This window comes from Marmota monax, unplaced genomic scaffold (genome assembly GCF_021218885.2).
Source record: "Marmota monax isolate L192 unplaced genomic scaffold, Marmota_monax_Labrador192_F-V1.1 WCK01_AAM20220418_F8-fsc00226, whole genome shotgun sequence".
Classification (NCBI taxonomy): Eukaryota; Metazoa; Chordata; class Mammalia; order Rodentia; family Sciuridae; genus Marmota; species Marmota monax.
The window spans coordinates 617950-631640 of NW_026693142.1; the positions used below are offsets into that span (position 1 = coordinate 617950).

The window sequence follows — 13691 nt, forward strand, 5'->3', positions numbered from 1 at the left end:
CTCTCCTTTCCATATAAAACATTCAATATCTATGTCACTTCTGTATTGTAAAAACTACCTTCTTCTCTCAGTAGAATAACACTGACAATATGTTTCTGAAATTTCCTTTTTAAAAAAACGCTGGTTTGATTCCTGTTCTTGCTCCGCATTACTGTTTCTGTAGACACTGGGTGTTTGCAAAGTAGGACCAGAAATATTCTGTGAGTACCCACAGGGAGGTGGGCAGATGCAGGGCAGAGCAGGCCCGTGGCCCAGAGCACACGTACCATTCAGGCCAGCGCCTGCTTCAGGAGCGCCAGGCCATTCCTGGGCACCAGTCCTTAAGTTTGGCTGAACTCTGAAGTCACCTGTGTTTCTTTAAATGCCGATGCCTGGGTCCCCCACCAGAGATTCTGAGAAGGGGTCGGGCTGGTGGACTGGGCACTGGGTTTTTAAAGTGCTGTTATTAAGAGCCATTATTAAAATCTCTATTATGCACTGAATTCCGACAACCCCAGCCTGGACCATCCTCCGCCCTCCTCAGTGATAGGCCCGAGGTCAGATTATCATATCCTGTGCCACACTGCGGTCTGCCCTTGGCACGCCATCACCCAGCGGCCCCCAAGAGCAGCCAGAGAGAGGCTGCATCGTCCTGCACACCTCCCCAGACCACAGTCCACTCTGGCAGCCGGTGGATTCCTCTGACATCCCACCAGCCTGCCACCTCTGTCCCCTCCAGGTGACTGTAGGAGGGTCCCGTCCAGGGCCTGGCTCCCGCCCAGCCCTCGACCCTTCCCAGGAGGCCTGCAGCTGATCACGTCTCCTACTCGGGCCTCCGTCAGGGGCTTCCTGTGGCCGCAGACCCCCAGAGCTGGCTCCTGACCCATCAGGCGCCCGGCCTGGCCCCTCCTCCAAACCTGACGGGAAGGTCCCAGGTCCCCTGCTCCAGATCCTGACACCCAACCCAGCCTCTCCTGTCTCTGGTTTTCTCTCAACGCTTCCTTCTGGGCCCCCAGCTTCGTAGCTCCCCTCACCATCCCTGTGGCTCAGGTGTGAGGTCCCCAGAGCCCGAGTGTAAAGCAGCGCACGGATTTTCAGAGTGAGTGGTCAGACCACGAGAGCCGGGACCTCAGCAGAGGGTCAGTCTCCTGAGGGGGAACTGGGGCTGGGGCCATGGTGCTCTGCCTCCCCTGGACCTGGAGCAATGGAGCTGGCCAACCGTGGAGTGGGTCTCTGAGACCGTGAGCCAAAATAAACTCGTCCTCCTTAAAAATTGTCCTTGTCCAGCCTTTTGGAAAGAGAGACAATGAAGTTAGTAAAACAGTGGCCCTGAATGTCGTCCATCTCAGCAGAAAGCCACTTCCTCCAGATCCTGATGCCTGCTCCAACGTGGACGAACCCTAACTGGAACTAAGGGAAGCACAGACACCTCAGGGTTCCACTTGTATGCAGGGCCTAGAGTAAATGAATTCATGGAGGCAGAAAGCGCAGCAGAGGCTAGGGGAGATGGGAAGGTCATGGAGATGGGTGGAGTGATGGCTGCCTCAATGCGACTGTGCTAATGTCACTGAGCTGTGCACTTAGAAGGGGCTGAAACGGCCAGGGAGAACATTCTTTAGTCACTGTCTGAGGGAGGCTCACCTGTCCGCTATGCCAGGAAGGCCAGACAGCCCTGTCGGGTTCCCAGAACTCTGGGGTCCCCCTCGCTTCCCCTGAGTCTCTATGACTGGTACAGACAGGTCCTCACCACACAGTTTTATAGCGAGCACAGAGCACCCAGGACCCAGATCTCCAGGCTCCCCACCCACCAGTCCTAATAACTGGGGAGAGACTGCAACTGCTAAGTGCCCAGTCCAACCTGATGTTGAAGTACCCAGTAGTACCAAGGCCGCCAATCGCCCAGTCGGGTCATTTAGATGTTAAATGGATAAATGGTGATGATGCTGGGTGAACTCTGTGGGGTCTGAGTCTGATTGATCCTCGAATAGAGATCGTGTTGCTGGTGGGGAAACATGAAATGATTCTTTCAAATAAATACAACAGAAAAACGAAAATGGCTTCAGAGCGTGAAGGCGGCCTGTGTGTGCCACCCCCTTGGCTCATGCTGGCTTCCTCCTCTTTCCAATCAGATCTTCATCTTTGAGAACAACATCTACTACTGTGCGCACGTGGGGAAGCAGGCCATCCGCGTGGTCTCCACTGGGAAGGAGGGCGTGATCTACAACGGCCTGAGCGACTGGCTGTACGAAGGTAAGAGGAGGGTGGTGGGCGGCCACGCAGACCCCACGGCTGCTAGGTTGGCTGCTGGTGTCATCTTCTTTGTTCTTTGCCTTTAACCATAAGTTAAACTCCAGCTTCCTGAGGCTCTACTAAGTTGAGATGATCGCATGGGTGTGTTGGGGCATGGGGCCGGGCACCCACAGGTAGCCAAGAGCCCTTTGGCCCTGCCCTGCCAGGCAGGAGGCCCTTAGTGGACAATTGACCAAAGATCCTAGGAGGCCTGTGGGAACGTTCAGGAAATGAAATGCATGTGATTCTCCATCCCTCCAGGAAGCAGAGGGCCTTGTTTCTCCTGGGGGAGAGGAGGGCTGGGGAAAAATGTTGAATCTTCCCAAACCAACCAGTGCCCTGCCGTTCCAAGCATGTCTAAACTGCTGGCCATTCTCTATGGCTGGTCTCGTGTTGCTGCCAGAAGTCTTCTGATGTTTCCATTATTAAATCACCAAAATTCTGAGCAGAAGCTCAGGCCTCCTGAGAGCTCACCATGCTGGGCCAGGTCGGGGCAGGAGGGGTGCTCCGGGTGTCTCCTGAGAGCTCACCATGCCGGGCCAGGTCGGGGCAGGAGGGGTGCTCCGGGTGTCTCCTGAGAGCTCACCATGCTGGGCCAGGTCGGGGCAGGAGGGGTGCTCCGGGTGTTTCACAAGCCCGTGTCACGCTCTCCCAGTGCCGCGTGCGCCCCACGCCGGGCTCCGCACGGCAGCGGCTCCGTGTCTCCAACATCACAACGCAGGTGGACACGTAGTCCAGCACTGCTCCCCGCCATCGCGTCACTGAAGCCTCGGTTCTTCTTTTCCCTAGAGACATAACTGCGCACAACAACACACACATTGGGAAGAGAGTGTGTCTGGCAAATGTTTGTGCCTCTCAGCCCCAATCAGGACATAGAGCATTTCCACATCCCAGAAAGCTTCCCCCACCCAGTTCCAGAGACCACCATGGTCCTGGTCCAGCGGCCTGTTTTCCAACAGAGAAGCTGACCCAACAGAGAAAGGCCACTCTGGAACAAATCTCCTTAAAGAAATCCATAACCAGGAGATTGAAAACATCTTTTTCAGCATCTTCTTAATGAAATAAAAAATTCATTGCTTTGCATTCAAGGTAAGCTTTTGCTTTAGCACATCCATTGAAAGGGATTTTTTTTTCTTCAAGGCATTTATGAGAAATTGTGTAGCTATGACAACAGAGTCCCAGATATTTTACATCAATCTCAGTGATGTGGCAGCTTAATCCACTTAGAGTTGTTCCCTGGAAGGTTCTCTGCTGACGCTCAGACTTCTGAGGTCCAAGCTGGTGCGCTGGGATCATTTCAGTAGGGGAAAGCAAACTTTGAAGATCGCCTTTGCCTAAAGGATGACTTAACTATTTATTTCCAGAAGTGTTGGGGGTGGAGGAATGGGGGGAAGGCAGCCGGAACCCTCACCAGGGCCAGGCTGGCTTGGAGATGTCAGCTGGGGAAAGAGCGGAGCCACATAAGTGCCGTCTGCAGGCTGTGAGCAGCACAGTGCCATATTTATTTGCTTTGTTTCCCAAAAACAATCTCAGACATATTGAACGTTGCAGGGGAGACAGGGGGAGAAGAGGTGGAATCCCAGAGCGCCGTCCATCTCCACCCCTGGATCAGGGTGGCCACGTTCAGCGTGGAAGACCCTCCTGCCGTGCACGCGCACACTGCAGATCACAAGCTGGGGTGGGCTGTGTGCTCAGCACCGCTCCTCGCCGACCCCATGGCTGGAGGTGACCAGGGCATGTGAGCCAGGGGCTAGGTTCCCCATGGTGGCTCTTCATTACCGTAGTTACCGGCAGGTATCTTCCTCGGGCTGCCAGCTATTCCATCCTATCCTCATACCCACAAGGGACAGTGGTGAAGCTCACTTTGGGCCCCTGGTTTTCTCAACAAGACGTTGAGTTGTTGGTGTGCCGGCTGTTAATGGACCATCCATGCCTCTACTGTCACACAATCCTAAACCAATATGGTGATTTGGGGAATGGTCACACCTCGTGGACAGTGGGATGATCAGGGTCATCTGAGAACAACCTCTCTCCTGGATATTTGGAAGGGCACATTTCAGCTCTTCTGAAAGGTCCTTGGAGGGCCTGGGGACAGTGGACCAGACAGCTATTTATAGAGCAGGGCCTGGAACCATTGGTCTGGTGTGTCAGGGAGAGTTGAGAACGTGGCCGGACAGCGTTTGCTTAATTTGCTTAAAAATTTCTCTTCCCACTCCCTGTGGCCTTGCCTGCCCCTCTCAAGTCCCACCTCCTCCCAGGGCCACAGCCTGAATCCTGTCCACGCCCCCAGATGGTCTCATCTCCCTACCCCACAATGCTCACTGCTGTTCACAGGGGAGCAGTGGGCAGCAGGTGGCCACTGAGCTTCTTGAGGTATATGCAGGTCCTGACTCGGAATGCTGGAGAAGCCTCGCCCAGAGTGTGGTCGGGCCGTGGTAAGAGTGGGTCTGCAGCCTTCACACAGGGCCGCCCAGGAGCGCCAGGCACCTGTCTGTGCTCTTCACCTGTGTCGCTGCTGATGCCCAAAGTCTGGTCCAGAGACCGGCCAGGCCAGCGTGGGCGAGGCCTGCTTCACCGTTCTTCACGGCTTCTCAGAGCGTCCTTGGAGGAGACCGTCTGTTGTGGTGGCAGGCCAGGTGGGCCACAGGGGATGACAGAGCTACTTGCTGACCTTTCGTGGGTGCGAGGCTGCCTTAGGGTTGTGAGTGTTCAGGAAGCAGGGAGTCAGGGCGGATGGCTTTCAGGGGAATGTCACTGGCTCAGCCATAGCATCAATGGGCTGTGAATGATCCTGGACGTGCCTGTCCTCCACAAGGATCTCCAGAGGCAATAGGGACCCCTGCTGGCCCCCTGCTCCCCAGGCCTCCACAGCCACAAAGGCAAACTGGAACTGCACGTCCGTGGTGCGTGTGGCTCGTGCCGTGGCTGCGGTGTAAGTCAGTGGCGTGGTAGTCAGTGTGCCTCACGTGCCACGGTGCACACTGGCGTCCAGTGGAGTGCCCTTCCATACACATTGTGAACAGAGCAGAGCCGCCTTGGACCCTGGCCAATGTGGCCGCCTCCAGCAGTGACCAGCAATGACCAGCATGTTAAAGACAGGAGGGAATGCGAGGCCGCCAGGCTGCTGTTTCTTTCTTTTTAATGTTTTGATTTGTTCTTTTTAGAGACACATGACAGTCGAGTGTGTTTTGACATACCGTGCCGTACATGGAGTGGGACTACCCACTCTGGCAGCTGAACATGATGTGGGGTTACCCTGGTCAGTAGTCTCAAATGAACATAGGAAAGTGACGTCTGATTCATCCCACCGTCTTTCCCATTCCCATCCCCCTCCCTTCCCTTCATTCCCCTTTGTCCCTCCCCCACCCTTACTGGGAGTCAGCATCCACATGTCAGAACAGTCAGCCTTTGGTTTTGGGGAATTGGCCTCTTTCACTTAGCATGACAGTCTCCAGTTCCATCCATTTACTAGCAAATGCCATAGTTTCCTTCTTCTTTAGGTCTGAGTAATATTCCATTGTGTGTATACCACATTTTCTTTGTCCATTAATCTGTTGAAGGACACCTAGGCTGGTCTCATAGTTTAGCTGTTGTGAATTGAGCTGCTATGAACATTGATGTGGCTGTGTCCCTGTAGTACATTGATTTTAAGTCCTTTGAGTATAAACAGAGGAGTGGGGTAGCTGGCCATACTTCTTTTTTCCAGGGAGGCATTGCTAATGCCTCTTACACTGCTTTTAAAACCTCAGACACACATCTAGAGCAAGATGTTTGAAACGCTGTGGAGACTGGCTTCCACCCTGGGGTGAAGATTCTTGGTTGGGGTCTCTGTCTGCCATGGATCTGTGACCAGCCTGGGTTGGGCCCTCCAGTGGCTACTGGACAGCACCCAGGTGGTGGTGAATCAGATGGATGCCCACAGCCACCAGCAGCCTCCTGATGGAGTGATGTTCCTTAAGTCAGTTATAGTCCAGAACAGCGACGGCACTGGGACTGGTGTCCACACATGTACGGTACCGCTGAAGCCCTGGACGTGTGGCTGCTGGGACTTCCAGTTGCTCACATCTCTGGTTCACCTGACGGGAAGTGTTAGGTCACACAGGGAACCACCATCAGCAAATCAAGGGGAACGGGAGCTTCTTTACAAAGCCCCGTCGGGCCGGCTGGGTGGGGCTGGGAGGGGTGGGAGCAGGCCTTGGGGGCCAGCGTGCCTGCATCAGAGAGTGGCTTCACCTCTCACAAGCTCTGTGGATTTGGATGAAGGTCTAACATCTTGGTGTCCCTGTTCCCTTGTCTGCAAACAAAGATCACAGCAGTGTCTGTCCCCGAAGGCCATCGTGGGAATTAAGATAAGCTGATACACAGGCACTGGTGACCTCTAAGCATGGCTGCGATTTCACCTTGTGATTTCCACAACAGGGAACGCAGGGGGCGCCTGCCCCACCTTTCCCTGGTCCCGGTGCGGAAACCGGCTCTGTCCACTCACAGGGCGCCGGCCGTGGCATGCTGCGGGGAGGAGCAGGATGAGCCCCACCAGCTCAGAGCCTGCAGAAGCTGTGCCAGACTCTCCCGGGCTCCGTGCCTGGTGAGATCCAGGCTGGTCACCCGTTCTGTGTCACTGACACCCAACAGAGACAGCTGCCTCCTTCACGAGCTCCAGAGTCCTGTGACTCAGTAAAACTGTGCCTCATGATTGTGGAAATCAAACACCCTAAAAGTCATCTGTGCTTCGTCTTTGACGACTGAAGGAAGCCGTGACGGGAAAGGCCGCGACGAAGGCTCTGAAGGAAACGGGCGTCCGCGAGGCTATCGGGCCTGCCAGGGGGCAGGCGGCGGGCGTGGGAGATGGAGCAGCAGCCTGGTGCACCCAGAGGCTGGCACAGCTAGGCTCAGCGTTTCCTGCCCTGCCCTCTCTCCCACCCGTCGGGTACAGATGGCCTTGACGTGGACAGTGTGGGAAATCCACTCGTGGAGACAAAGCTGAAGCTGTCAGTTGGGCCTCCTGCCGCTCTGACGGGGAGGCCTGAGACCACCGCGAGGGCCCCTCCCGTGCTTCCTCTGACCCAGTGACACGCCTCCTGTCTTCCAGCTGTTTGCACAGGGCAGCCTGAGAGTGGTGGGCGAGGCGGGACCCCTGTGGGGTCCCGCCAGGCCAAGCCACACTGGTGGCGGGTCCCTCTCTCCTCCGGCCCAGTCCCGGCCCTGCCGCTGCCTCCTCAAGCCCCTGAGTCCAGGCGGAGCCCCCTCACCCCCGCCCTCCTTCTTGGCACTTCCTCAGCCCAGCGCTGACACGGGGGAGGTCTTCGTGCACACCAGCCTCCTGCTGCGGACTCTCCCCAGGCCACAGGTAGAGGAGCCCCGAGTCACACGGGGGATGGCACAGCCCTGCCCCCTGCTCAGAGCCCGGCGTGTGCAGCTGGGGTCGGCTGGGCTCTGGATTTCCCCTGTAGATGCCAAGCCACGGCCTCCCTCAGCTGAAGAGCAGGAATAGACCACTTTCCGCCGTCCACGCGGGCTCCGTCCACAGGGGCCCTGCGTGAACCAGCTCACCGAGTCCTCTCAGAGCCAAGGCCTGTTCTGCTCTCATCCTCTGCACAGCGGTGGAGACTTGGGCTCCTGATGTCCGGTGACCCTCCTGTGGCCACACAGCAGGAGGGGGCCTGCCTTCAATAGAAGTCACATTGGTCATGTGCGCGTGAGCGGAGGCTTGAATCCACACCCGAGGTGTCTGTGGCCCGCCCTCCTGGCATGTCTGCTCAGAGCCAGCCCCCACCCCCATCCCTCTCATTTTGTGAAAGGCATTTCAAGCCTCGGAAACAGAGCACATGCCCCAGGACCTCTTAAGGATGCCCGCTTCTACTGTGGATGCGCTGGAGCCAGCTCCCTGTCGGGAGTGGGGAGGGTGGAGCCCCTGTGCCCTTGGCCTCTTTATCCCCTTCCCACACGCCTCCCGGCTCCACACCAGGACATCTGTGTAGTGGCGCAGGCCTTACCCAGGCAGTTCTGGCAACCTCCCTGTCCCCAGGTGAGACTACCTGCTCGAAGGCATCAGACCTTCCATGGACACCCTGTGTTCAGAGCAAGGCCAACGTCCATTCAGCCAGGGAAAGAGATCACCTGAGCCTCAGAACAACCCAAAGAGGAGGGACCTTCCAGCTCCAGTGGAAAAACTCGGTCCACCCAGCACCCCGGGTTCTTTGCAGGCGTAAATACACCTGGCACACGGGTCAATAAAAGACAGCCATCAGCTGTGTGGCACCAGGCCGGCAGCATGCTTTCTGGGGAAGTGCCCAACCTGGACATTTCTGGAGGGGTCACTTGCAGGTCCCGGCTCTGTGCCACTCTCGGGACAGAACGGCCAGGCCTGCAGGGCTGGCTGGGATCAACCACACTCCACTGCACACCCTCCTTGTCACTGGGTCCCCTCCTGGATCTGTCAGACCTTTGAAATCAAGTCTTACCCTTCGTCCCTCCACTCAGCTTCCATTGAGGGTGACACCCTACCCACAACCATGTGGCTTCCCCTTCAGGTGCCTGCTCTCTAGACAGGGAGAGGGGACGAGGAACTGGTGGAAGACGGAACGTTCCCTGAAGATGCTCCAGAGCTGGCAGTGGCCCCGCAGCCCTCCCCACTCAGGAATCTCACGTCAGGTCTCTGCCTGGCACTCCCATCCATCAGCTGCTGTGCAGAGCAGGCCCACGCACGGCGAGTGAAGGACAGGGAGAAGACAGAGGGATGGGAGAGGAGGAGGTGTGGGCCCTTCCCTGAGGAATGGTGGACAATGTCCTGACCGGGCAGCCAAGGATGGTCTGGGAAGCAGTTTCTGCTGCCCATCTGCTGGGGTGTGTTCTTCTCCAGCACCTTCTACCAGGTCCTTCACGGAAACAGGTGCTGTAAGACCCAGACTGCCTCCTCCGAGAAGTCCACGTAGAGCAAGATGCCCTTTCCTCACACTGTGACCGGATGGTCTGAATCCACAGCTCATTGAGACACTTGGCAGAATGATATGTTCGGATTCAAGGCTATAGAAACAAAAATCAGAAAACCCAGCAACTATTAATCCGTTAGTTTAGAAATTAGTTCTTCAGAACAAATGTCCTTCCCTCCAGATGACACCAGAACGTAGTTTCCACTCTCTTGGTTTCTGTCTTTCGTTGCAGTTTTAGATTTGAGATCCTGTGAGGTGTGACCCAACTTGAGCTGTGCTTCAGTATCTGCAAGAGGAAATGTGTGATCTCTACCCCATCGTCACAGCCCTGGGGGTGTTCTGGCCCTGCAGCTGCGGTTAATGACACTCCCCTCTCCACCCAGGACCTGCCACGTGGCCTGGCCAGGCAGCGCCCTCCAGCGGCCACTCGGGGCTCTGTTCAGATGTCCAGGGGTTCTGGCCCCCACAGCTGTGCTCCCCGGCCTTGGTGTTTGGGAGGCTTTGGCAAGGATATTGGTCATCCCAAAGGCCACTGTGACTTAGGGTCACAGGGAAGACCCTAACACTTGGTCATCTCTGCAAAGCAGTCAGCATGCCAGGACCCCTTGCTCCTCAGCCAAACAAAGGTTTCTTTGGGTGCTCAGGGAGCCGGACAGCCACACAAGCGTGGAGAAGACCAAGCCAGAAATCAAGGAGAAAGCACAGCTCTGGGTCTTTGGCGGGATTCCGCAGAAGCACCTGGGAAGCCGTGGTCTCTCCAGCCGCGGTTCTGAGACTTCCTCTCAGCTTTGCCATTGTACCTGCAGGCTGGGATGCGGCTCACCGCCTCGTGCCAGGGACGTCCATACTTGGCTCTGTTTCATGGTAGCTTTGAACTGAGTCTGGAAGCATCATCACTGGGGGAAAAGAAGGCTGAAAGAGAAGTTGGAAACTATGTAAGGGGCCTCAGACTGCCTGGACGCGGCCTCTCCAGTGCCCGGGCCTTCTTGCTCTGAATGAGCTGTGTGTGCTGAGATTTACCACAGCAGGCCAGTCGGAGACAGAGGGGTGTGTTGGGGAGGGGAAGCATGGATTTCCTGAGCTGCCCTAATGGAGCTCTGCCAGGGGAAGGTCAGCACCTCAGTCACTGCCGCTGTTGGCAATGCTGGACTCTGAAATCACTGTCCTTGTGTAGGAGGATGGCAGGCCCTGTGCCCTGTGCGGGGAGGCAGAGGTGCCCTGTGCAGCAGGTGGATCTGCAGTGAGCTGGCCACCTGTCCTGGATTCTCCCTGGTGACCTGGGCAGTGGAGCAGGACGGCAAGCAGGCCTAGACCTCCCACCCCTGAACGTGGCTCCTGGGGGATTTCCAAATGCCTGCGGCCACAGAGAAAAGCCCTGGTGCCCCCCCCCACCCACAAGCCCCTTATGAGGAAAGGAGGCGGGCGCTAAGGCCAGCCCTCGGAGCACTGCCAGGAAGCTGGACCTCAACTTCCCTGCTTCCTCCGTGAAGGAGCAGGACAGTGGTGCTGCCACCTGGTGGCCATCCGGGCGAGCTGCACCTCCCAGGCTCCTCGGAGCTGATCTGCAGATCCCACTGATGATAATGAGTCACTTGCCATGCAAATGGCACAGCGCTGATTAGCCAGCCAGGCTGCAAGGTAAAGGCTCCATTTGCCTTCTGGCTTGCTGTTCAGTGATTTCTTTTTTAACCCCCATTAAGTTCTGCTCTCAGCACCTTGGATAAAATATTTAGTGGCAGGGAAAAGGCAGCAGATGCAAGAAGGAATAAATAAGATTTTCCGTATTTAGAACGGGTCCGTTTATTTCCGGAACAGATCTATCAGTCACATTATTTATGCCTTTTGTGAATTTTTAGGACTCAGATTTCTCAGGGGCCTCGGGTTTTGTTTGGCTATCAATGCAGCAGCAGTAGCTTAGCAAGAATGCAAGCCCCGCTCACAGTCAGAATCCTAAGCTACGGCCTCTAGGACAATCCTGAACCCCATCCCACTGCCTGTGCTGTTTGGGTCTGTCTCTTGCCCCATTCAAAGATGACACTGTGCAGTACTGCTGTCACTCGGGCAGATGTCTCCAAATGGCAAGCCGTGGCCAGCTGCCAGACTGCAAGTAGAACAGGAAATTAGCTGGAGTCTGGTTCTCTGGTTTGCTGTCCAGGAGGAATCAAGAGACCAAAGAGCTTCTGCCAGCTCCTGTCCTTTGATTCTGGAGAAACGACTGAGGTTCCTTGTTCTGGAGGGAGCCTTCGTGTGCCCCAGTGGTGGACTGGGCTCCACATCGCAGCTGGAGCAAAATCAAGGTACAGGGCTCCTTGGCTTGGAGCAAGCCTCCATGGTCTCTGAGCTTCGGCTTCCTCTTCCTCTAGTCTACCCACAGGTCACTAGAAGGGTCACAAGAGTCACCACAGTGTCTGGCATCTTGTGTTTGCTAACTAGCAGGAAATGGCTGTGCAGGTTTAGTGACACCGTTCTTCCCCCCGCATTGAGTTCCACCAAAGTTCAAAGGACACAGGGTGGGCAGTTAGGGTGACTTTAATATTGTGATTCTCACAGCACCCATCAAGGAAAAAAGAAAAAAGCCAGTGGGGAAAGATGAACTCAAGGCAAACATGGAGCTGCCAGGAGTCGGAGAACCTTCCAGAGTTTGAGTGTCTGAGGGGTGGCAGGGGGACATGAATGGCTGTCCTGCTCCATGGGAAGACATGTCATTGGGCCTCTGGGTTCTAGGAGCACTTCTAAGACGTGGGATTCTCCACGTATGCTCCAGTGTCCCCTCTGGTCCCTCGGCTAGGACATAAAGTCCCCCCTCCTTGGCTGCGCATGAGAAGGAGCTGCAGGTATGGGGTGGACACAGGCCCATGCACTGCCACCTGTGCCTCAGTTTCCTGGAGTCTGGTGAGTCAGTGAGTGCTGGCCAAGCCCTCCTCTGTGGTCCCCACCACAGCTCGCCGCCGTTCTGCTCTGGAAATCCCCACCCAGGTACCAGCAGGCCGTTTCCAAGCTTCTGGAAAGTTCCCTCTGGGATGACATACTCACAGAGCAGTTCCAGCAGCCGGGGTTCCTTCTCTCTGCATCTTCACTTTGGGTCACAACTAGCCAGGAAGCACTGGGAGGAACGAGATCCTAGACTGTTGAGCTTTGGGCACAGGAGAATTCACCACCACCGTTGCTTGTCACTGTAAAAATAAATTGCAATTGTCTGCCAACTATTTCACAAAGACAAATAGAAGATTCACTGAAAGAACCAGAGAAACATCTGATCCCATGAAACGCAACTGAAACGTTGTCTTTATCTAAGACATGAACTTCCTGAGGGCTGGACCACAAGCCCCTGAGCCCTTCTCCAGCCCAGGGGCGAGTCCCCTGAAAACCGAGTGTCTCTTTGCCCTGGGGTGCCCGGGGCCTGGCAGGACGCACACGGCTGCACCGCTGGGAGCTGACAGTACCAGTTAGAGTCATGCCAGCTTATCAGGAGTGAAGTCACTGGAGGAGGGCCAGGGAAGGGAAGGAAACCCAGCTTGGCGGGGAACAGCAAGACGTCCTGGGCTCCCTGGGTCACCTCCAGCCCCCTCTGCTCCATCTAAGGAGAAGTCCATCTCGTCCCATGTTCCTCACCCACATTACTCAATCTCCACTTGCTCTCCAGGGCATCCCCCTCAGTGCAGACATTTTCATTTTGCTCCAAAAATCCAATCTAAAACCACAGGCAGTTTGAATATTGCAAACCCACAAGGGCCCGAAGGAGGAAAGTGGGTCTCCAAAAGGAGCGTGGCTTGTGCAAAGCCTCTAGTGAAGTATGGATCCTGGAATGAGGAGGGTGTTGGACTGTGGCAGCCCTGCATTCCCCATAATACCTCCACCCCTCACCAGGGTGTGAAACAAGCATATCAACCCTCCTGGACCCCTGGGCCTCCTCCCCTGTGGGACCTGGGCCTCCTCCCCTGTGGGACCTGAGATTCCTCCCTGTGGGACCTGGGCTTCCTGTCTGTAGGGTGGTATCACGGCAGTAGCTGTGTGGCGTCCCTGTGAACGTTGCCATAGCATGGGTCAGTCTAGTGCTGGGCCATTTCTAAGGCACTCAGCAAACCGTAGCTGTGGGGCCGCATGGAAAATACCTGCGTGTTAGAGGAACCTTTTTCTTTTCTGCCTCCGTGTGCCTGAACCTCTGAAGTGCCTCTGTGTCTACCTGCTGTCACCTGCAGAGTGAGGGGAGCAGAGGTTTTCAGGCCCAAGCGGTTCTGAGACACTGTGTCATTGTCAGAGGACCCTCTGCTGGCCTCGAGGTAATGCTCTGGACACTCATGTCACTCAGGACTAGTGGTCACTGAGGGCGGCCGAGCCTGAGAGCTGACCATGGTCCAGCTCATGGGTACAACAGTGAGACTGAAGGATGAAGGGAGAGCCGTTCCCTGAGTGCTGCCCAGCCACTGCAGTTGGCACGCTGACATGACAGGTCACATGCAGAGCAGGCCTGGAACCCAACAGCTCTCCCTTCCC

General features: G+C 56.0%; 1 protein-coding gene across 4 annotated transcripts in view; it reads left to right on the forward strand.

Moving 5' to 3' along the window:
- The window catches only part of Dpp6 (dipeptidyl peptidase like 6), a 734784-nt gene that overhangs the window by 611396 nt on the left and 109697 nt on the right, over positions 1 to 13691 (forward strand). For all 4 annotated transcript variants that reach the window (XM_046455142.2, XM_046455141.2, XM_046455143.2 and 1 more), the window contains exon 8: positions 2109 to 2229. In XM_046455142.2, coding sequence (XP_046311098.1) covers positions 2109 to 2229 — 121 coding nt within the window. The remainder of the gene's footprint in view (positions 1 to 2108; positions 2230 to 13691) is intronic.